Genomic DNA, 25,788 nt, shown 5'->3' on the forward strand with positions numbered 1-25,788 from the left:
AGTTTGTTTCGAGAAATGGGGGCCAGAAGACCCTCCTCCAGTGTACAGGGTAATAATCTTTTCTAAACTTGACTACGGCTCCATCATTCATGGTGGCGTTTGTGAAAAGTTATTTCGAATTATTAGATATTATTCAATAGTAAAACAACTCGACATTACTTCCGATACCTTGAAGTGATTATAAACTTGATATTAGAATTTACATCAAGTATCTAATGCAAAAGAAGTGGGAGACCCAAATAGATATGTATTAATTACATGCGATAAAACCAACTATTGGTTACTTCTGTTTGAGATGTCCAGATCTGAAGAGGTCTTTTAAAGAAGATGTCGTATTGGCCACATCAGATATTCCCATGAATATTCATTAAAAGGTTAGGAGCCTCCATGGCCTGCTTGACTGTATTGACTTTTCCATCACAAGGGATCAACATTTGAAATCAACACCAATGATGGATCGTTTAATAGTATTGGTTTCCATTTAATTGATTTTTCAAAGGAAATTTAATTAATTGATAATATATATTCCATACACATTATATTACAACAAGGTAGTATATGATTATTATCTTTATGTATGAAATATTGTTAGGGCTATGTGCTAGTGTTGCTAATATTAGATTTGTGACATTTTAGTTGTTTTACTGTCCTTTGTCGAAAGGTTTATAATTTTTAACTTCATGTATTGTGAATGTTTAACCTGTTTCAGTTACCATATGGCTGAAATACTGCCGATGTGACAATAAAACTGAACTAATTTACTCGCTCTCATAAAACGGTCATGTGCACTTGTGAGTGACGTCTCAGTCAGTAATCCAATTACTGACTGAAACGTTATGAGCTCGTGCCTCAATGCTTTGCTTTGTTCCATCTTCCACCATACCAGTTGCATGTAGTTCCTGGCGTCAGAGATGCCGCATGTCAAAAAACGTTTGGGGATGAAACAATATCATAACACATTTCTGTCTGTTGTTTTTCATTGGCTGAAATTTACAGTAGCACATGAACACGTTTCATTGTAAGCTTCGACCTATAACCCTACTATGTTCACGTGCACATCTGGAAAATCGTCAGCACGAAACTGGCCTTTGCACATAATTCTACACACGTGAACGGAATAATCATTTCTAAATCTATGTACAGTCAAACATATTTGATCATCAGCCAACTCAACTGGGAAAGGAGTTTGTTAAGTAGCAGTGCTGTACTTCCATGGCCAACTGATTCTCTGAACATGGTTGGATTGAGATGTCCATGACAGGAAAAGAAGACTAGCTCAGTCGGACCGATCTTTGGTTGACATTTGGAACAACATCGCCCTGGCCATTTTCAATCATTAGGCGTCATACTTGCCCCACCCATTGTTCCTGAGAACACGGCCCATTAACATCTCTAACCAAAGCACAAACTGCAGGGGACTCTTGCCTGGAATCCCAACTGTTCAATTTGTTTGTCTTTAAGTATAGATTTTTCATTATACAATCAACCACATAACAGATTGACAAGCAGCTCCTTATCTTGCCAATCACAGAAACAATGAAGTAGAACAAACACATGAGGTTAAATATACAAGAATATTTATTTCTTGTCTTTAATACATGAAGATGTATCAGACACTTTTTTTAATGGAAACCATACAGTCCTAAGAAGGGGAGAAGCACCAATCTAGTCATTCTTCAAGAAACATGGCTTACACTGTGTTGAGCACTAGGAATGAAGCACTATGTAGAGAAGCTAATTGTCAACCAAAGGTGGGATCAAAAGGCACACCACACGCTGAGTGATGTTTACATTGGCGCTACAGGCATAAATCTGGGAAAAATAAATCTGAGTCTGACAAAGGGCGCTGTCTTGACAATGTCAACTGGAAAGAATTGTTTTCAATGCTGCACTCAGCACTATTGCAGCTATTGGACAGCATCTTTAAATTACGATATCTGGACAAGACAAATCCAGTGATTGATATCATGAACAACGATCCATGGTGTTTTGGTATGTCATCAAATCTGAAAACCAAATAAATTCAGTCACCTGTACATCTTGTATAGGTAGCTAAAACAATCTCATTTTTGAGGTAAAAGGTTATTTTCCCATAAAATATCCTCATATCCCAAAATCTTGGAGACTTATCTTTGGAACAATAGGAATAATGGCTTTGAGCAAAACACTCTATGCATAACTGTAGTTTTCTTCCGCCTAACGCAACAAAAAGTGTTTAAGCAGCACCAACTTAAACATCTCCCAGATAGAGGCTCTGTGCAAATCTGAAGGGAAATACACAGAAGAGATTATGCAGGATCATATGTATGTACATATCTGGCACAAATCAATACATATTTGCATATAGAGGTAAGAGCAGTTATCAAAGGTAATGTTGCCTTATGCTTCGAAAATAATTTATACATATGTAAAGGTATTTAGATGCAATCTGACACATCATACCTAAAGATGAAACAATAATTCAATACCAACCTAATCAGGGTTGATAATATTCTATGAAACTATCAGACACCTAGTTAAACTGAAACACTATTTTGTACACAGAATAGTGTATCTAAGTGGCCATGTGTTTATATGCAATATTTTAAACCACAGAATCATATTTGTAATGTTGAAATCAGTCCTACAGAAACGCTAATTTATGTATTCAATGTGACCTTATATGTCTGAACACTGGTTCCATGGAGTCCAAGAGCATGCCAATCTATGCAGCGAAACAGTCACTTATGTCTACAAATTCAGTTTCTTTTGTGCAACATAGACTAAATTTCAGGCATTTCAGAAATCTTGAAAATGTCAACCTTATGAAATTTGCATATAGACGTCTGGATGGTATCAGAGCAAAATAACTTTAGAAGTCAAAACATTTGTGTGGATATTTAACATTCTGCATAATCGTGACAACTATCCTTAGTCAATCTGAACAATGGAGGAGGAAGTTCAATATGTTAAGCCCTAGAGTCACAACAAACACCATACAACTACATCAAATTCCCCTGTGGTCCAGCCACAGATTTGCATATTCAGTTGGTGTACACCATTCTCAGAAGCTGTCCACAACCACTTGGTCACTCAACACAGAACTGCTACATAGCTGAAAAAAGGCCACAGGGCTTGCAAAATGTGCAAAATGTTCTATGACAATACTGACAGCATACCTGACCTTAAGTCAGATAAAACAGATGCAAGACAAACCTTACATACATTGAAGATGGGGTTGTAATGGCCCTGATGTAAGAGTCCTTGTGACCAACTATGACAGGGTAACCATGGTTCGGAATACTACCATGGCACTTGTATGCTTGACCCTAAAGCAAGGAAACAGAAACTCAACACAAATAAAACAAGTGTAAACTTAAATATTTTAATAATTGTACCAAGTAATTATGGTCCCTAAAAAGACATTAATTCAGAAAAAAAGACAAAAGCCAGCAATATGAAGAAACTTTAGCCCATAACTGCTTCTCAACCGATATGGCTGCCTTTCCAACATTGTACAAATGTATGCTGCAGAAAACCTTATACGTATTCTCAAAACAGCAATAACTCTGATGTAGGGTGGTTATTACTGATGCCAAACTAATTGCCTGAGTACCAAGAACATGTTCATTTGTCTAATATGGATATACCTATTGTCATGTGTTAAGATATAGTAACAGTAAATGCTCAGTAGTATCTTCCATTTAAATAATGTTGGACACAAAATCTGGCAAGTAAAATATTTCAGTATTTCTTTTCAGCAAGATCACATTCCCATGTAGAATGCCCTTCAGTTAGTGTATCCCTTGTGCATATATGATGTGCAAGTCCCAGTGACAACAATATCCTGGGAAGAAAAAATGAGTTTGAGTTCTATTGTTTGTCATCCTAATGGTCCAGGCATGCAAACATATATCTTGAATGTGGCCTGTAATCCCTGTACAAAATTAAGCGATGACAATAAACCAACCAAACAATGTACATCTAGAAGACAGGTTTGATAATGTGCTTGGTCCATCTGTACAATCCTCAACTTATAGCCATGTTCATTAGTGTGAAACATTTGAAAAATATTTTTAAAATTTGGATCCAATCAAACGCACATCAAAACAATTTTTTATAAAACTCAACAAAATCATTGACAAATGTCTTTGAGCATGAAATCAAAGATTTCAACACACTCATCACTGTCTCCTACCACTGAGATTATGTCCGGGCTGACAACGACGGGTGAAATGTTTCAGGAAGAAAAGAAAAATATGTGCCTTTCAGCCTTTTCACAATACTTCCAAATCAATTTCTGGAAGGTCCAACGTAGAACAAAAAGGTGAATATGAAGTGCACCCTGTTTCTTCTGGATAACAACAGTTACCAAGCTGATACCATTTTGCTAAACACTATCAATTAAGACAATCAACATTGTTACTGGTAATCAGTATATCCTCTTGGAGAATGACAACCACACACACACACACAGATTACCTCACCACTGGGTTGCAGACCTCCTCAATTATCAAGGGTACTGTATCTCCATAATGAATATTGTATACCCATATGCTATTATAGAATAGTTATGAGCTGGATTCAAATAGTGAAAGGTACATAACAGCTGACACTTCAATGACTCTCACAAGCGAGAAAAACTCTGTGCTGAGAGAAAATGGTGATGAAGTCCAAAAGGTAGCATATAGGTCCAGGGTATTTATTAAGATGGAAATAGGACACAGTACCCTGGATGAAATAGAGATGGACTGCAAGCAAAATACTTACAACCATTCATCTTGACATCCATGTTACTTTTCGTGCTCTTCACAAAAGACACTTGAAAAAACAATTATCATAAATACTAACAAATAGTCACTGGACAGCCTTAATTCATTGGAAATGTACGAAACAGGTTAATGGTTACCAAGCCAACTCTCCGTACTCTGGTGTAACTTTTGCCAGTACAGGATTATGCAACACACTGCACATGCCATTATGAGCACAACTGAAACGACCTACAAGATTGGAAGACTTGAAACAACAAGTCTCTGTCAAGTTTTAGTAGACGGTTAGGATGTTGCTTTAAACAAGTATAAGATAATGTCAGTATAAAAAAATTGTGATATTGAAACCGCCTTCCTATAATAGATCTCATTTATCACCTACTAAAATAAATCAAATTGTTTGAAACTGTTAAAGAACTTTATGAGTAAATGAGGAAAAAAAACCACTTCATTGCCACCGTTACAGTTTGAAAGTTTATGTTTTTTCTTTTGGGTTATTTTTTCCCCAGTCTCCGAAATAAAATTATCAATAATGTTAAAGTAAAATGGATGGTGAAATCATAAAGAAAAAATGTTATCCAATGCCAGCATATCTCAAGTCCTTGAGCGGAGTGGGAGGACAATGATGATCAACAACTTCCGTTGAAACTTGAACAGCATTGCACCAGAGGCAAGAGAAGATAGACACACAAGAAATGAGATCAGCTGGTTAAACCTTACAATCAGTGGGTGGATGCAACGTGAATAGTACAACATACATAAACACATGCCAAATAAACAGGCCACTCAGATCAAACAGAGCATTTGTAAACAATGGTAACAGATGGTTCTGCCATGATTATACACGTTGTGAGTTTGTATTAAACTCGGTTTTGAACAGTATTTCAATCTAATAACATCATGTCAGCTTAATGTCAGACAAAAGCCTGATGACATCCAGGTCTCACACTTTAACCACTTTGAAGATATCCACAAGCATGAGACTGAAAAACACAGAATAGGGGTGAACCAGGATTGAAACCCACGACAACACTGCACAGCAATTGGAGGAACTCAGATGACAGCACCACCCATGCAACCCAAATACTGTAAGGAACATAGGCAGAACAGCAGAGACATTTCCATGTTAAATAGAAAGAAAAAAAGTGCATATACATGTAGGGCACATTAAGCTTCTGTAATTTAAAGTAGAAATTCATGATTAACTATAAGCCATTTTATATGTTACATCAACCTTAAAGCTAAGCAAAAACTTATAATACTGTCAACATTGATTAAAATCTCTTCCAATAAGGCTTGAGGACAGACTTTTCGGCCAATTGTGGATAAATACCCTGTTTCTTTCATGAAACAAAATCACAACAAAACAAAAGCCACATACCAAACAGCATAGCACTGCTAAGCCAGCACTTTGCCATTTCGGATTATCAGATCTCCTAACTTGTTTTATCTGTGTGTAACGGAGGAAGCATTTTGTTTTATCATCATCATTATTATTCAATACAACTACATCACCCGCCTGCCAAGTAGTTTCAGCATCCTTAAACTAACACAGCGTATCCAAGGCAGAACTAAATATTCATATACATGTAACAGAATGGGGCATTAACACAAAAACAACATTAACACAAAACACAAAGAAAACAGGATAACAATAATTTTTGTCTTCTAAGACAATAATCCTTATCACACTGATAACGGTTTTAAAAAATCTGAGTAATTATCAATAATGTATATACATTAAGTAAACACAATTATGGGTAGATAAAGCACTATTATAATGGTAGACAGTTCGCATTTCCTTCGCAGAGGCCATATGACATCTGTATTTGATTTACATCACAAAGCCTCACATACTGTTTGGCGATTGTTATTAAAGACATAGCAACAGATTAAACTTCATAACAAAGCCATGAACTCAGCTTTACAACCTGGCGTATTTTCGAGAAAAGAGAAATCTGAAGAGAGCTGTGAGTGAACGGCGCATAACAAGTCAGATGTAATAACGTTATGTAAGGCAATTGTTTTTATTTGTTGGAGCATCAGTCTGTTGACCCAATTTTTAATCAAAAGGGGATCTGAGTTCTCTCGTACTTCTCTTCCGACAAGACACAAATGTTTTGTGATCAGTTGTTTAATAATATCATAGACATCATGAATACAATACACAATTTCACATTCAGTTTGGCCAAATATATCAATCCCAGTTGATGCAGTGAAAAATAGAATCAGGAGTTGTGTCCCTTGTTCTTTGTACAAAAGACTTTGTGGAAATAACTCTCTAAATCTTCAGAGAAAGCCAGTATTTCATGCACAGAGAGTGAAAACTGCAGAAGCATCTTTGATCAATAAATAAAAACAAATTGGCCCAAAAATTGCCTGTATGAAAGTAAGTCTACGTCAGACAAACTAGCCACTGTGTATGGAACAGTCCATGGCATTTTGGTTCTGGGGCATATACACAGAGAATTGGTCTTCCCACACACTCTCTCTGATCTCTCTTATTATCAGTGGTTGTAATTCACACAAGAACCTACTTCACATTAACTCTGAAGAAAAACAATTCTAGATTCTAGTAAAGACAGCTATTCACAATTTTAATTGCATTCATAAGGGACAAAATTTCAAATGTTGAAAGCTCAATGCTAATTGCAGATATGTTCAATAAAATAGCTCGACTAACATACAAATTTTCAAGACAAAAAAATTAAAAAATGTTGGTCTGTGATTGTGGTCAAGTATTCAGGTTTTTCTTGGTGACAATAGTTTGCAAGTCACAAACTACATGGTACTACTTCCAAACCAAGTGTCTTACACAACACACACAATGCGTTTTCAAAGAGGAGAGATAACGAGCAAAACTCTTTCTTATAAATTTAGAAAAAGGTTCTCAAAGAGGAATGGTCTAGGTGGCAACATCAACACACCTGTCAAAAGAACAAATAACAATATGACGTAGCTATGGCTGAAATGCACTTTCGATGACAGCAGTTGTCCCAATTTGCAAGTTGTCAAAGTTTGGATTAATCTCAAAGCTCAGATGAACTGTTCCAATGAAGGCAGTAGATTAGCCCAAATTTATGTCATCACAATTCCTGCCATATTGAAGTTCATCTAAAATCTCTCAACATGTTTACTGATTTCTCATTAAAGATTCATGGATCCAGTCACAGGGACTGAAGAGGAAAGTAAACATGAAGCAGAGCAATATCAGTTTAAGGTAACTTACTTGTAATAATGCTCACAGTTACTAAACATTAGTTACCAGGGATACGCCTTACAAACTTTGGCTGGGACTATGCTGCTTGACGTGATTTCCAAAACCCAGTGAGTCTTGTTTTACACCATATTAAGCATAATGATCACAATACTGACTGACTGAATACGGTTTTACGCTGCTTTTAGCAATATTCCAGCAATATCACTGCGGGGGGACACCAGAAATCGGCATCACACGTTGTACCCATGTGGGGAATCGAACCCAGACCTTTGGCTTGCCGAGCGAACCACTAGGCTACCCCAGCGCCGCCCCAATGATCACAATAAGGTGGCAGGGAGCACCAGAAATGCTTCCCACAACATACCCATGTAGAGAATCGAACCCCACAATCCAGCTTTTATGCAGCATTCCACATTTGATATGTGAAAGCAATCTCAGAAATGTAAATCTAGCTGAATGATTACATCTGGCTACATTGTCCCAAAACGTCCTCTGTGGTCTACATGGCTCAACTATAGATGGCATAAAGGATGGGAAATTGAATCCATGGCAGTATTATTAGTGTAACAATCCTGCTTGTTTGTAAAAGTATTCTGCTTGGTACATATTGAAAACTCTCTTCCATGTTGTCTTTAATTGTAAAAAGTCTAACAACTACAATGAGCACCTACAGACAAGCACATGACTTAATATCATAAACATTCAAATACAGTATTCTTAGTCTCAAGAACATGGTGGTTTGACAAAACAGCAAAATGGAGGCAATAATGAAATACCTTATGGTCTTATGGGAATGACTTTGTTGCATGTAACCCTTGAACGATACGTATCTTCACGTCTACACCACACTTAACAGTACTTTCAGTTCAGCAACGTCGTAACCAATGAACAATCTAGAGTGTCGTGACCTGCTCTAACAACTACAGGTATATGACCAGATATAACATAAAGTTATAGGAAGTATATGGTAAATAAGAAATTATTTGATTTTATTCATATATGCAGATGGTTACATAGTTTTGTTAACAACATATGCTTATTAATGTACAGCCTATGTACAAGTCTGATAATGACAAACACTTCATGGAAATGTGAAGCAAGGGGCTATTGTAAAGTATCGATAATAATGACTGTAGTCATGTCTACGCAAAAACAAAACAAAAGTTCACCATCGGCAAAATATTTTAGTGCATGTTTCATCTGGCTGGTGTCCTTGTTATATAAATGGATTATGCATTTGTGTGGGCATGTCAGTTTGATTAGTATTTTCATCACAGTTTGAAGAAAAATGGCTGCCATTTGGCAGTGGATGATATTGACACAAACCTGGTCCTAAGAGGTCTTACGGTTCATGCAATTCTACATCAAATTAGGCTTAAAAAATGAAAATAATTGGTTCTCCAGCAGTCATTCTAAAAAAAGAGTGGGGCAACAGTGTAGCTCAATCAGATACATTGTATTCATTATCAACAGCTCATAAATGTCAAACAAATAATGTCTAAGTCAGACATGTATTGGACAGTCATTAATTAATAAAAATAATGAAAGTTCTTATTTTCACAGTTGTTTTCTATGACTGGCATTGGCACTGGCATTTCTGGCCGCAGAAAGTGCACCATAATCATATGAACAAATTTCATTGACATGAAGTTGACAATCATCAGTGAACTGGCGACATGGAATTATATTTACAGAGGATGGTGGTGATGCCCCATGAAGAAATGCCACGAACACTGAGCATCAGGACCTCACATGATGAGAGCTAATAACTGGTGCTGACCATCAATCTGTTCTTATAGGGGTGTTACCCTTGGTATTTACAAAGAAATAGAAATAAATGCAAATGCTTAGATGTTTTAAGGATGGGAGAGTGCCTGAGAACCAATAATTTTTATTCAGCCGTATAACACATCCGATGTGATGTACATGGGTTACCATGGTTACATTGTCAACAAAATGATAAGTCTGATATGTAAAATTTACTACATTTCACCACCTTTCATCAAACACAAGGTCTTAACGTTGACCTGATATACTGTTATCCATGTTGACTGGAGCACTGCTGACAGACATATGCCCCACCCATTAAGTCATCTGTGTAACAGAGCTCAGCCTCACAGAAGCCCAATTCTATACCCACCAGCTCATCTGTGGAACAAAGCTCAGTCTCACAGAAGCCCAATTCTAACCCACCGGCTCATCAGTGGAACAGAGCTCAGTCTCACAGAAGCCCAATTCTAACCCACCAGCTCATCTGTGGAACAGAGCTCAGTCTCACAGAAGTCCAAGTCTACAACCACATTCTCAAGATGCAACCCACTAGCTCATCTGTGGAACAGAGCCCAGTCTCACAGGAGAAGCCGCATGTTAGAACCACATTCTCAAGCCATACTCAAGTTCATCTGTGAAAAGGAGCTATTTCTCCCAGAAGCCAAATTCCACACCCACTAGCTTCTCTGTGAAACCGAGCGCTGTCTCACAGATGCCCAATTCTAAAAACACATTCTCAAGACGCCACCCACTATATCATCTGTAGAACCAAGTCCTCTAGAATGCTAACTTGTATCACACCAATTTGTCATTGTATTAGTAGATATTGTTACTATGGTGATTCCTCCGATGATTGGTGAGATGACAAACTTGGTCAGTTCAGACACGAATCTCTACTCTACTCAGCAGAGTTCTTCATCACAGTTTCGGGTTCTCACGGATGATGCAATGACAGGTCAACTGGATCCTGTCTCTCACAAAACTCCTACATAGCTCAGAACACATCTAACATGGATAGGGTCAAATGGCATTAGCACACATCGGAGAAAATAACTTCTCCCATTATGGAGATACTGGCTTCATTCAGTTAGTTCTCAGGAATACATCATCTAACAACATCTGAAAATAAATACTTCAAAGCACTCATATATATATTAGTTCTGTAAAGAAGTCTGAATGGAAGAATTTGTCAAGGGAGAGAACTGTGACCTTATACAGGCAGCCAAGTGGGCAGGGCTATGTCTGCGTGTCAAACAACAGCCTGTGTAACTCAAGTCAAGTAGCTGTTCAACTGTATCGGACCAATGTAATTCTACGCCTACTGCCCACTGCCTGCTCCAGTTGGTTGGCTGGCCTGCCCATTCTCCACCTGACTACGTTGTATAGTGACTTATACTGATGAATGTGCTCCATGGTGTGGGGTTATGGAGGTTATACCGCCGTTGAACTCTTAGGTTTGTTCTTTCCCCTACGCTGAGCCAAGCGGGAGGCACCAACTGGTTCTAGCACAGGTTTCGGGGCATTGCTCAATGCTTTGAATGTGGCTGCCACTGCTCCCTGAAAAGACATAATTTTAATATTTCAGTCACATTATCGCGGCCTGTAAACAATCAAGCTGTAAATGCTCCATGTACAATGGAACCTAATCCATTACATCACTGAACCTAACCACCTGATCTATCTAGTCACTTCTTACGAACAGGTAATGGTGAACCAATCCTTTTCCAGAAACCCTTTGAGGACCAAAGTCAGTTGACACATCATTTCATGAGTTGACTGTGGGTCCATTCAAATATCACTCCTGCATGAAGTAACCTTGTACTTGTCAGGATATCAGGGGTAGACACCACTCATATCAAACTGGTCCACAGCTCTAACAGACAAGTCATTTAGGTAAAGCATTAAGATTTTTACAGAAGATAGTGAAAAATACAGTGGGCCTAACCCATGTCTAACCGCTCGAAAGTAATTGTGACCCGACACCTAAGTTACCCCGTCAAATGAAGCAGAGATGGTCCCATACCTTCAACTGTGCATCTTGAATTGTGAGTCTGAAGTTCGGTAAGCTGTCTCGTTGTGCTATCCAAAGGTTGTTGAGCACCTGTGTGGCAGTGAGTCGTCGATGAGGGTCGATGTGCAGCATGCGTTGAACCAGATCCTGCAATACGAAAAGATCACAAGTAAATGTTTGACACCACCGGACAGGTTCTCAGATATATCACTGCATGTCAGTCTGCTGCAGGAGGAAATGTTAGAATTGATGACAGGTTGACCCATTTTGTTCTGGGCAGTGTGTGTGTGTGTGTGTGTGTGCGTGCGTGCGTTTGTGTTCAAAAATTTTGTACACGTGGGGGTGGGGGGTCACATCACCCCCCCCTCCTGCCATAAATTATTAATGGTCCCTTAAAACATGTTGGCCCGAAAAATTCCTAAAAGAAGCAGACATTCTGAAAGAATACTATGATTATGTAATCCACAAACTTGCTAATCTCGATGATGTCACTGGACACAGTACAGACCTGATTCACACGATTTGTCTGTGTAGATTTAATATCATATTTTCTCTTTGATTACAGCAATCATTAACTGCTACATTGATCTACGCACAAAGTTTCATGAGCAAGCAAAGTGTGATTATCAGGCTCTTCAAAATCAGATCATAGTTCTCCCTACAACTAAACAAAGATCTGAGGACATCCTATTACAGCTCATATCATCACACCCTCCCGCAAACTTGACCAACTAATGAAATGACAAACAACAAGTCAACATTAACTAATCAGAAAGCAGCACTTGGTTAAAACTGGTGACATCCATTCCAAAATATACATTGAAAAATAATTTGTCCGATTTCATTTAAAACTGAACAAAAGAACATTCTAGAAAGTATGTTGGAGGACAAGGAAGTATTGCAGTATGCAGTCTCTTCAATTCAAATGTTTATCCTAGGACCCATTGTAAATGAGATTGACTTTGGTCAATGTTTTAGCATGGATGGTTTAGTAAACCTTCTGATAAGACATCCGAACAATACATATTGGTTTAACATAACATAAATGAAGCTTACCTTAGCAGGAGCTGACACAGAATCCCAGTTTCCACCTGATAATGTGAACTTTCCTTCTCCTATCCGTGCTAAAATGTCATTTGGTGTGTCGTTTGGGCCATTGGCAAATGGCGTGTGTCTGAAAATTGAAAACATCCACTAATAAAAACATGTTGTAAAACTATTTCTGAAATTGTAATTGTGGCATTTATTACAAAAACCTTTTGGAAAAAGTAAGTGGGGTGAGCGAGTTTAGTTTTATGCCGCACTCAGCAGTATTCCAGCTATATGGCGGCAGTTTGTAAATAATCGAGTCTGGACCAGTGATCAAACAGCATGAACATCGATCTACGCAATTGGGATACGATGACATGTGTCAACCAAGTCGGCAAGCCTGCCCACCCGATCCCGTTAGTCACTTGGGTTACTGAAGAAGAATTCTAACCCAAATCTTCACGGAGCAGCAGCATATTGAGAAAATGATACGGTGAGTAAACACTCAAGACAACAGAGATATGAACGCCACCGATCAAAATTCGGACAACATGATCTACTTAATTTTGTCACAATCTTGCCATTTTACTGCGAACTGTTTAAACAAGAGTCTGTTACCTTCTGTGTAAGATTCAGAACTTAACAATCGATCCTTGTATGTTGTTGATGCATCAATGGTCAAAACACATGCAATAATATTCCATTCTCTTCCATCATTATGTAGATCATTTCTCCCTATAACCTGCTCAAATGTTAAACTTCACAATTCTCCAATGATAAGATCTAGACTCACCCTGCCAGCATGGTGTACAGCAGGACACCAAGACTCCAGATATCACATGCAGCATCATAGCCTTGTCGCTTCAAAACCTGAAACAGTATGGAATGATCCCTCAGACAACTTCAATATGATGCTTCATGTATTCGGCAATATTGCAGCTGTATCACAATCAGAACTCAGCACAGTGAGATCTGCAACCGCTTATACGTAAGGCTTTATGATGAGAATGGCAGTCTCAGGGCCTAATCTTCAGTAGGGATATCGTCCCGAGAAGACTTGGAATTATTCGAATCAGGACCAGACAACCCAGTAGATGAAACCCTGATCATCGATAGACATAACTGGGATACCACATGCATCAATTAACTCAGTGAACCTGATGGATTTTAATAAATTCTGAGGTATTTTAAGTTTGCTCTAAAAAGCCTAGTGATATACAAGTTACCAGTGAGTGAGTAGAGTTTTACACTGCTTTCTAATATTCCAGCAATATTATGGCATGGAACACCAGAAATGGGCTTCACACATTAGACTCATGTCTTGGGCATGATGAGCAAATGCTTTAATCACAAGATTACCCAAGTCCTCCTACCACTACAAAGCTCCTATTTCAGTCATAACTATACAATCAGGAACCTTGTGAAATCCCATTTGGAAAGTTTTAATAACATTTGATGTGGCCAAGAGTAAGTCTAGTTTTCACCTCACACCCAACGAGGAAGAAGGGAGGTCTGACCTGGTGTCCTGTAAGTTGCAATTTGGAAAAATAATTCCATGGAGACATGTGTGTTACCTCTGGTGCCACAAAGTTGGCAGTGTAGCATGGTGTCATGAGCAATCCATTTTCAGCACGCAACTGTTTTGCAAAGCCAAAGTCACATATCCTCAGGCTCTCTGGAGATCCGGTATCATCAGCATACAAAATGTTGGAAGGCTTCAAATCTCGATGGACAACCTATAACAGGAAATTTATGCCTGCAGGTGTATGTCTTAAACCAGTTTCTTCTTGGCAACCAAGTGTTGTTGATAGCCTGGGCTACAATCCATGTCATCATCAGACATTATCCAACAGCAACATCATTATAGAACCATGTAATCCCCAATGTATTCAGTTCTTTGGACAAAACAGGTAAGTAGAGAGCCATTACGCCCCCGAATGCACAGAGAATGAGTGAGTGTGTGAAAGAGGAAGCAAGTTTTGTTAATAATGCTTTGAACAGTAATTCAGTTTTACCACAGCATGTAACTTGATGTAGGAGGAAAAGCCTAAAGTAATGCTGGTCTAAGACGTTTACCACATTGGTAACACCCATAAGGATGGGTATGGTGGTGACAAAGCTAGAAATATAATCACAACCAGGCTCCCAAAGGCCTTAAGGCATTAATATAGACCCACAACTACCAGGTTGCCCAGCAAAACATGTAAATCACCTAACTCTGCATGCAATACTAAAGACTATGTTTCCCACTTGCTGCAACAAAGACTAATTCAACATGTAGTGATCATATGTAACATGCAGATATCCACAACAAGTAGTGCGAGACTCACTCCATTCTTGTGAAGATATTCCACAGTTTTTGCAACAATCTGTAACACAGCACTGGCTTCGCGTTCAGAGAAGAATTTCTGACGTAGAATCTTGTCAAGTAGTTCACCTCCTCTCATTAGCTCTGTCACCATGTACACCTTGGTACCATTGTCGAAAACCTAAACACAAATTTCAAGTTTTAAAGTACTTCAGGGAGAACTATCACACAGGGAAAAGGCAACTTTCCCTTTTCGCATGATGACATAGTTCACTCAAAGTATTAAGGTTCATTCAATGCCTTTTCAAAGCAGACTCTGCTTCAAATCCTTTTCAATGCATATCCACAAACAAGGGATTTCCAAAGCAAACTTGGTTTCCAGGCCTTTTCAATGCATACTAACACACAAGGCCTTTTAATAGCTGACTTTGATTCAAAGCCATATCAAAGGAGAGTGTGATTCCAGGCAAGGCCTAACAAGAGACCTAACCCCTTGCTCCTGATTCAGTGTAGAAGACAACACTTACATCTCGTAGTGTTATGATATTAGCATGGTGCCCAAACCGCAGCAGAATCTCTACTTCTTCTGAAGGATCCCTCTTCTCCTTGTCCATGATCTGCCAATACAACACAAACAATAACATATGCAGTCTAGATGAACAGCGAAACATACACATACAACATTCATTTCATTGTTAAGACTACTCTGTATTAACTACCAGACTCCAAAAACAATTCAGAGAGACATATAAAACCATCTCAACATGTATACACTGAAACTGACTGAATATCTATATTATTCAGTGAGAAGGAGTGTATAGTCAGAAGGAATTAGCGTATAGTCAGAAAGAAACACAAACTTCTGCAACTCGCAGTGTAACCACACTATATCAAATGACTGAGGGTTCAAGAGGTCCCATGGCGTCCCGGGTCCTGAGAAGGACCCATCCAACCAGAGAACCAGTGCCCCGTTCCTCAAGGCGATTGTAGCGCTACGGCAGTCGTAAGTCCATGTTAAAGTATGGAAGTTACGACCATCTTGGCTCTACGATCGTTTTGAGGAACATGGCCCAGGTTCCCTCCCCAACCCCAGTAACTGTCATACAATCCTTTCGAAGAACAAGTTTGTTTTCTTAAGTAATACACAAACTATTCAATATAATGTAGCATAAAAGACAAACAAGTGAATATTTCTTCTGACAAAGTCAGTGTTATTCGAACTTATTCCACACACCACAATGGCTGGAATGTAACGATTTGGGACAGACAAACCAGAGGTTCATATTTCGAGCATTCCTTTGTGGCACCAAAGTACAAAGGGTTGGAGTAATTGTTGTTTAGTGTATCCAGCTACATCACTCGGCCAGTAAATGATCAAGTCTGGACCAATCAAATCAGTGACTGAACATATGAGCAACTATGAACATCATCCGAGCATCATGACATGCCATCAACCTAGCTCACTACCCTATTTCACTGACAATAATCTGCACTGACCAATTCTGCTATGGGACCTCATTGGGGCCAATGAAAAGGACTATCTGCAACACTTACTTTGACTGCGTAGCTGTTCCCAGTCATTTTATGCACACATCGTTTACACACTGAATAAGAGCCAATGCCAATATCCTGAAATGAAAAGTGTATCATTAGAAAATTCACACAAACTGGCTGCAACAATGACACATAGAAACCCAATCCTGTGGTTTGTTTTGTAATGCCTCCAACATAATCCAAGTGCATGAGACAACTTGTTGCAAATTTTAGGTTGTTAAATATGAAGTCTCTTTATGTACATACAACACTTCCTGAATGAAACTATCCAGTATTTACAAGTCATTTCCTGAGCAAATTTCATTCAATGTGACCCAGACATCTGACTCATCCATGTCACAAGTGGTATTAATATAATATCTGTCGTAACTGATTGAAAAATAAAGATTTTATAAAAAATACCCAAGTACATTGTAAAACAAGAACCTTGATGCCTAATTCACTCTGAGAGACATGACAGGAAGACCTCATTCAAGACCTCATAACTTACTTCTTTCAGTTCATATTCATCTGAAAACTTGCAGCTCTTCACACCCGGTAACTGAAACACAAATGTGTGTGTGTGTGAAGTGCAGTACCTCAAAAATGCAGAAGGCATTACATTTTCCACATTATACAGTGCAATCTTATCGCAAAGCACTGACATGACATGCATGTGCCTTCCAATATAAACAACAAAATATAAGTTCTAATAATATTACGTTAACATCATGATATAATGTAAACCTGCCTGTTTGAGCCAGTGTGTTTTTCTGGGACTATTTCAGCAGTGTCACTGTAGAAGACATCAAGAATGGACTCAATGTAATAATGTGGGGCCCTGAATGGTAGCCACATGGTTAACCAATGCAATTAGACAATGTTTTAAGCACATGGCATCCCACTGCTCTTTCAGTGCTGAACGTACAGTTTACCAGTCAAATATGAAGAGGCACCTACCTTTGCTAAATTTTTCTGATTATCTAGAGGATTGTTTGGTTTGATGTTCTCATCGAGTAAAGCAGGGGCTACAAAACTAAATCCACGGAACAGTTCATGAGCAGTAGCACTGGGGGGAATGCCAGGGGAATCTGCAACAAACATCATAGATAGATATGTCTCAACACTCCAACATACCAAAATCAAAGCTGCTCTTAACATCTTATCAATCTGACACTACTTCAAGTAATGACATCATATGTCAGGCCAAATGAAAATAATACCCTGCTTGAAAACAGTAGAAGGATCTAACTTGAACTGGAACATAACTCTGATCACTGTATTCAATAACTTGTCATCAATGAGTATACTGTCACCAGTAGAAAAGAATGTAGTTCTGGGCCCCTATTCTCGAAAGGATCCTAGCCCTAGGATATCCTAACTTTATCCTAGGGTCTGGGATAGGTGTCCTACCTTATTCTCGAAAAGTATCCCAGCTAGGATATCCTAACGTAGGACAAATACTAGGATAGGTTCTGACTTGTCCTAAGTCTATCTTAGTGGAAGTCAACAAGGTGTGGTTCTTGTTTGTTCACCAATTTTGACGTCAAACAAAATAACTCGCCTAAATTACATTTGAATTTACAACAGCACAGTTTTGATTAGTTAAGAAGAGTTTTTTGTGGACATATTATCAATGTATCAGTAATGAATAGACACACTTGTTGCAATGCACATATTCTTTAGATATACAAAAGAGATTTGTTCAATTCTTACCTATTCTCAGCCTTTTTAATCACAATATTGCTCTTTACTGTAACATTGCCATGAAATGTCAATGTCAAGGTCAAGTCGATAGGGGAAGTAACTCCTGTTTATTTCCTAGATGAATGTTCAGGTTGTGAGATGACACATAATGAGAGTTCAAGAAATGATTTTCATAAAAAACAAATAAAAATGTAATTTTTGGAGTAAAATTGATATTTTATACTTATCCTGACTCATGCTCTTTTTGCTTGTCTTCTTCTTCTTGCGAACATAGTGGAACACTTGTATCTCCCTAATTGAAGCTCCCTTCAATTTAAAATCACTAATTAGTATTCACCACGAGTTACCTCCTTTCCACAAGCGCGGGAACGAGGGCGCCACCTCTACCCATGTGCCTCACTCTCTCCTCATATACTGAGCCCAACATTTTGAATTTACAGGAAATCCAAAGTGTTATTTGGGAGGATGGGAGGGCTGACCTCATGAGTCAGGATAAGTATAAAATATCAATTTTACTCCAAATATTTTCCTTATCCTGACTCATGCTCTTTGCTTGTAGCATCCTCACGGACAGGAGTGGGAATATCTAATACTTTGGATTTTTAATAATTAGTGATTTGAACTGTGATGATTGTAATAACCCTATGGGAACTTCATAAAAGGCACTGAATTGATGAATTCCTGCTGCTAACTTATCAGCTGCCATATAAAGGTTATTACCATGTACTTATTATGATAAAAGTATATATAACATTAATACAATGCTTAAGACTAATAGACTTAAGCTTGTTAATATCTTAGTATAAACTCCTTAGAGTTTGTTAGCTAAAATACTTTTAAGATATAACATAGTACTAAGCTTAAGATATGATTAAACTTAAGCTAATTATATAATAGCAAACTCTTTAGAGTTTGTTGGTTAATATACTTATATGATATAGATATAATGCTGAGCTTAAGATATGAATAAGCTTTAGCTACATATATAATAGCAAAACTCTGTAGAGTTTGTTAGCTAATATATTTTTATAATATGAGTATAGTACTGTGCTTAAGCTATAATTAACTTAAGCTACATATATAATAGCCAAACTCTGTAGAGTTTGTTAGCTAATATATTTTTATAATATGAGTATAGTACTGTGCTTAAGCTATAATTAACTTAAGCTACATATATAATAGCCAAACTCTGTAGAGTTTGTTAGCTAATATATATTTATAATATTAGTATAGTACTGAGCTTAAGATATAATTAACCTAAGCTACATATATATAGCAAAACTCTGTGGGGTTTTGTTAGCTAATATATTTTTTACAATATGAGGTATAGTAGTGTGCTTAAGATATAATTAACTTAAGCTACATATATAATAGCAAAACTCCGTAGAGAGTTTGTTAGCTAATATATTTTACAATATGAGTATAGTAGTGTGCTTAAGATATAATGAACTTAAGCAACATATATATTAGCAGAACTCCGTTAGAGTTTGTTAGCTAATATATTTTACAATATGAGTATAGTATTGTGCTTAAGATATTATTAACTTAAGCTACATATATAATAGCCAAAAACTCTGTAGAGTTTATTAGCTAATATGTTTATAGTGTAACCATAGTACTAAGCTTATAGTACTGAGCTTAAGTTATGATGAAACTTAAGCTATATATATATAATAACAAAACTCCGTTCGAGGTTTTGTTAGCTAATACTGCTTTATAATAACCATACTGCTTAAGATATGATGAAAACTTAAGCTAATTGTATAATAGCGAAAACAACCCTTTAGAGTTTGTTAGCTATGATATAAACCTAGTATTGAGCTTATGAAGGAAAACTTAAGCTACATATATAATAGCAAGAACTCCGTAGAGTTTGTTACCTAATACATGTTATAATGTAACTATAAAGCTTAAAATATGATGAAACTTAAGCGAAATATATAATAGCAAACCCTCTTTTAGAGTTTTGATAGCTAATATACCTATATGATATAAACATAGTACTAAGCTTAAGATATGAATAAGCTTAAGTTACATATATAATAGCTAAAACTCTGTAGAGAGTTTGTTAGCTAATACATGTTATAATATAACCATATTGCTTAGAAATATGATGATACTTAAGCCAAATAGCAAAAACTCTTTAGAGTTTGTTAGCTAATCTACTTATATGATATAAACATAGTACTAAGCTTAAGATATGAATAAGCTTAAGCTACCTATATAATAGCAAAACTCCTTAGAGTTTGTTAGCCAATATATTTTAATAATATGAGTATAGTACTATGCTTAAGGTATAATTAGCTTAAGTTACCTATATAATAGTAAACTCCATTAGAGTTTGTTAGCTTAATTAACTTAAGCTATGTATAAAATAGCCAAAACTCTGTAGAGTTTGTTAGCTGATGCATTTATCATGTAACCATAATATTACTCTTAAGATATGAATAACTTAAGGTAAATATATATAATAACAAACTCTGTGAGTTGTTAACTTATATATTGTATGATGTAATAATCATGGTACTGTGATGATAAAAGGAACTTAAGTAAATTATATATAGCATGAAGCTATTTAGTATTGTTATAAGATAAGTAAAAATCTGTTAGATTGACTTATCTTCTCCGAGGAACTGTCAGCTGTTGTCTTGAGGACCATGGGATCGAATTGGTGTATACCTGAGGAGCGTCCTGGGTGGTGATATCTCTCAGATAATGGTTTGCAACCACCATATCGGATCTCAGAAATAAACCCTCCAATATTTCAAACCACATTTTGTGTGGAACAATTGTAGAAGTTAAGCTATAATATCATGAGTATTAAGCTCATGGAGGGTCCGGAATAGGTCCATCCGCATATGCATTAGTAGTATGACAGTTCTGATCCAAATGGAGATATAGTACATGAGACTTCTCTCATGTAAGTTGATGATAGAGGAAATAATCTGTTGCATTTTTACTCCTGTTTGGTTTGGTGGAGATAAATTTACAGTGCTCTTGCTGGCCATCTTGATAGAATCATCATTATCATGGGGTCCAAGTATGTCATCAGGCGTGTTCATAAACCTCACTTGTGAGGTGTTGGAGCACTATATTCATATCCCCAGGTTGGTGAAATTTCGTTTATTCTCCAAACAGAAGTTTAGTAGGTTTACTAACCATCTAGTTGTGTTAATTAAACTGATGAAATTCAGCTGTAGTCACAAGCTTGCTGTGGATTTAGATCCACTTGTATCTTTCGTCCAGCAGGTAATTAAGCTGCGAAGTCCTTGGCGATGTAGGTTCACAACCAGGTGTGTCTGTCCTCGTTGAACTTTATGTAAAATCGCCTGACTGCCCGATCCCTCGTCTTAACTTGACAGGGGAGGTCTCTATCTTGAAGAAAGGCAGTCTAATCATGAATGTTCAGGTTAACTGGACTGTAATGAGGCTTGCTTTCGTTCACTGATATATAGTTGTCACTTGTGACGTAAGTCTTGAACTGTGAATAGAGATGCGACCTCTGTGTAGGTCGTTGTCCCTCGCCAAGGTCCAATCAGAACAAGGCATTTTGATTCTGTATAATACCAGCTGTGATGTCACCGGTGTAGCGGAAAAACCCACCTTGAATAAATTCTTGTCGTCGTTGATATTAGCATAAACGTCGGTCTTCACCGTAGCTTCGAAGTTATCCGAGTGACCACGTGTTTCGAGGGTTAATGGTAACCCTTGAAAACCTCCGTATGAAATATCTAGCTCTGTAATTTTATGCTGGGTAGGTTATTTTCCTGGTTGTCGTTGAAAGTAATTTCAGTTTTGAATATAATTCCGACTTCCTTATATATAAGGGTATAAACAACTTGCAAGTTGTGAGCTTGTAGACTGTATACATGAATGTATCGTCATAATTGTAGAATTAACGTTGAACTTGTTGTACATATTTCTTCTCAGAAACTTTGAATTCGATTAAAGAGTTATACTTCGCTGTAACAAGGCTGCTGTTCAATTTCGATATTGAATTGTCTGCAGATATGCGTAATGTGTCGCATGTAGATAATCGTATAAAATCGATCGGGATTGTATATTAGCAATTTATCACGGAATAGTTGATTTCTGTGAAGATCTATGAAATGTCGTTGACTAATAATACAGCGGCGTTCTGTGTTGTAAATAGCCTGAGCAATTATCTTCGGCGTGGCTTTATAGGCGGCATCTGGCATACAGTTGATAATCAACTTATCGCGGCGTCTTGAAACGGACTGGCAGTAGCTATATATGACGAGTGGCTGGTATATGGAAACCTTGGAGGAGACTTCCTCGGTGAAGCGCCGGAGACAGCGAAGTTCTCGAAGTATCCCTTCTAGATCTTCTGGGTGAAGTAGACTTGGAGCCACTTAGCCTTCAGCGACCATCAGCGAAGGTGTCGAAATCAAAGCCCGATTAGTATATATATATATATATATATATAAATATATATATGATGCGCTTGTTTAAGTGAACAGCCTCTGTGTTTAACAGGATGTGGGATGTGGCGGCTTGCCTAAAGTATGGCCGCATGGATCATCTTATCATATTCAGAAGTCGTGTTCTACGAAGTCTGGTGATAAGTGTCTAATTGATCGTTCTAGATCTATTTAGGCCAGCGAACATCACGTCTGCGTCATGGATTCAACAGAACCAATATCGATTGTAGTTCTTATACTTGATATCGATGATCAACTTGTCTATGGGTTGATCTTCTCGGAGACTTGTGAGGGAGCGTTGATAGTTTCGCGAAGCTCTTGTATAGTCCCTCGATGTCCTTCTAGATGATGATGATCTGGATTCAGGTGTCGCCGGCGCATGCCTTCGCGAAGCTTCCTCTCGTCGGTCCGGAGGCAGCGATATGACCTTCAGCGAAGGCTTCCGCGTGATGTCTGATGGTCGAGTCCACATCTAGGGATGAAACCGCATAAGGTGATGATCTATCCTGCCTTAGCAAGTCCTTCGCGAAGGCTGTACATCTAGGTTCTTTCGCCGCGAAGGCTGTACATCTAGGTCCTTTCGCCGGCGAAGGCGCCAGCGAAAAGCTGTACATCTAGGTCCTTCCCGTCCAAGGTGGTCCGTGACTTCCTTAGCGAAGGTGACATCGTCCTGGCTGCTCGTTGGCGGGGGTGCCTCTGGGGTGCTGTCTCACGTTGGAGCCTTCGCTGAAAACTCGGACCCTGCTACCGCCAGATATTGGTCCTCCATGATGTTCATAATTTGTCGCATCATGTCTTCTGGGATGGTCTGCGGCGAGTTCGTCGGTGCTTTATCTGCGGTGTTAATGGAGGGTCCACGGAAAAATCGTCCGACATCAGTGTAGAGGCATCAGGCTGCATGGTGATCTCTGCTGATGTCGTTGTAGCTGTCCCCGGTGCGTTTCTTGTGGCGATGCGTCGGGGATGATGATCAGCTGATCATCGTAGAGGTCCAGGTCATCGGCTGGAACAATCTCGGTTTGAGAAAGTCCTAGTAGACTTCGTTGATTTTCCCTCAGAGGTCGGCGCTGCCCTGGGTGTCGCGGCGTCTGCGTTGAGTGTTGGTAATGATGGGACCCTCAGGGCGATCGCCATATCTCGCGTTGGTACATCAGGCTGCATGCTGATCTGTGCCCGACATCGGTCAATCTTTGATGTACATCGGTATGATGACCGGCTGATCATCATACAGACCCAAACCGATGGGAGCGGTCACGTTTGTTGAGATGTAGTAGAAAAACCCTCTAGTCTTCTGCTGCGGCGATGGGATGTCTGGGGAAGCAGAATGCTTCTTGGAGATGGCGGACTCGTCCCACCTCTCTCCACCACTCTAGCGGAACACCACACGGGGAGGAGAGTCGACCAACAGCAGTAGACTGGCGAGGGTTCCGTGTATCAGTCATACTAGACTCTGCATCACGACCTATCTGCTCAATGGCGTGCCAAGCGCCAAAGTAAATATTAATAAAGAGGTAGAATTGGATAAATTAGTACCGCGCAACTGCAATAATGAATATAATAAACATGGCGCCGTACATCATATTAAAGGTGGATCAGCAGCAGCATAAAAAAGCGTAATCTGCAATGAGTACAGAATTTTTCATCAGCGTAATCCACTGAAACAAACCGCGTCCGTGTGAATAAACTGTAGAAAAAGCGACTAAATATCAATATATAATCGTTGAAGGATACTAGCTAAACCTCTATAGATGTCTATCACGAGGTAACTAACTAAATATAATCAAAGGATATAGTGTGTCGGAGACACAGGCTCTCCGTCCAGCTCACTGGAAGAAGAAGGAAGAGTGAGGAGGCACATGGGTAGAGGTGGCGCCCTCGTTCACGCGCTTGTGGAAAGGAGGTAACTCGTGGTGAATACTAATTAGTGATTTTAAATTGAAGGGAGCTTCAATTAGGGAGATACAAGTGTTCCACTATGTTCGCAAGAAGAAGAAGACAAGCAAAAAGAGCATGAGTCAGGATAAGGAAAAATTGAAAATATTTTGTGCACATATCTTATTGCTTTTTTTGGCAGACTTTCAAACTCTGAAGTAACAATGTTATCTCCTTGTCAAATAAATGAATTTTCAAAAACTGCAAAACTACTATAGTGTGATGAAAATATCGAATATATTAACATAACAATACTTTTTTCTGGAAGTATGGTAATTCGAACAAATCGATATTAAAAAATCTCATTAAATATTTTAAATCTATTCAAGTACTAATTCACTCTATTTTTCTGGATACAAGATGTGTATTTTAATTATAACTATAATCAATTATAATTTCTTCTAGATCTACTAAGTTCACCAAAAGCTGAATTCCACCGCTTTCAAGCTTTTTTACTTCGCTTTCTAGTCTTACCATTTATCCTGTAAATGAGACTGTAGTTGCCCTTTATTCACTGTATGTGGGTTTTTTTATGGAATGAATCATGGGTAATATTTAGGGGAATCCCCAACTTAATGAATGTTTTTCTATCTCACCTACTGAAGAACTCGCTATCCAAACTAGGATCGGTAGCTGAAGTTAGGACAGAGATAAGATCGTTTCAAGAATGGGTCTTATCCTAACGGTAGGATGTCCTAACTCCTGTCCTAACTAGTTAGGATCTGTCTTAGCTGGGACACTTTCGAGAATAGGCACCCTGATTACATTACATAATGAGGCACTGAAGGCCTCTGCTGACACAGAATCCCCACAGCAGGTTTGCTGCAGGGTGAGGTGAGGTGAGGTGAAATTGGGTTTAACGTTGTGCTTGAGAATATTTCGCTCATATGATGACGTGCATGCGTGTGTATGTGTATGTGCGGCTGCTTGTACTAGCCCAGACTTAAGCTGGTTTTATAGTGCTAGCCCACTGAGATACCATGCCGCAGTGAAGCATGAATACCCCACTCAGACACATTATACTGACTCCGAGCCGACCAGTCCTTGTTGTACCTATTAATGCCGAGCGCCAGGCTGGGACCAACAAG

The 25,788-nt window shown here is 38.4% G+C and overlaps 1 protein-coding gene across 1 annotated transcript in view; it reads right to left on the minus strand.

Annotated features, from left to right (window-relative positions):
* Positions 1–1,560: 1,560 nt before the first annotated feature.
* Positions 1,561–25,788, minus strand: part of LOC124279808 (ribosomal protein S6 kinase alpha-1-like) — a 61,847-nt gene continuing 37,619 nt past the window's right edge. The window contains exons 12-21 of the mRNA XM_046715688.1: positions 17,580–17,710; positions 17,131–17,181; positions 16,641–16,715; positions 15,614–15,703; positions 15,109–15,267; positions 14,353–14,514; positions 13,572–13,648; positions 12,806–12,923; positions 11,762–11,896; positions 1,561–11,295 (exon numbers count right to left, since the gene is read on the minus strand). Coding sequence (XP_046571644.1) covers positions 11,170–11,295; positions 11,762–11,896; positions 12,806–12,923; positions 13,572–13,648; positions 14,353–14,514; positions 15,109–15,267; positions 15,614–15,703; positions 16,641–16,715; positions 17,131–17,181; positions 17,580–17,710 — 1,124 coding nt within the window. The 3' untranslated portion in view covers positions 1,561–11,169. The remainder of the gene's footprint in view (positions 11,296–11,761; positions 11,897–12,805; positions 12,924–13,571; positions 13,649–14,352; positions 14,515–15,108; positions 15,268–15,613; positions 15,704–16,640; positions 16,716–17,130; positions 17,182–17,579; positions 17,711–25,788) is intronic.

The sequence above is a fragment of the Haliotis rubra genome, unplaced genomic scaffold (genome assembly GCF_003918875.1).
Source record: "Haliotis rubra isolate DU_JTF1 unplaced genomic scaffold, ASM391887v1 Scf257, whole genome shotgun sequence".
NCBI classification, from domain to species: domain Eukaryota; kingdom Metazoa; phylum Mollusca; class Gastropoda; order Lepetellida; family Haliotidae; genus Haliotis; species Haliotis rubra.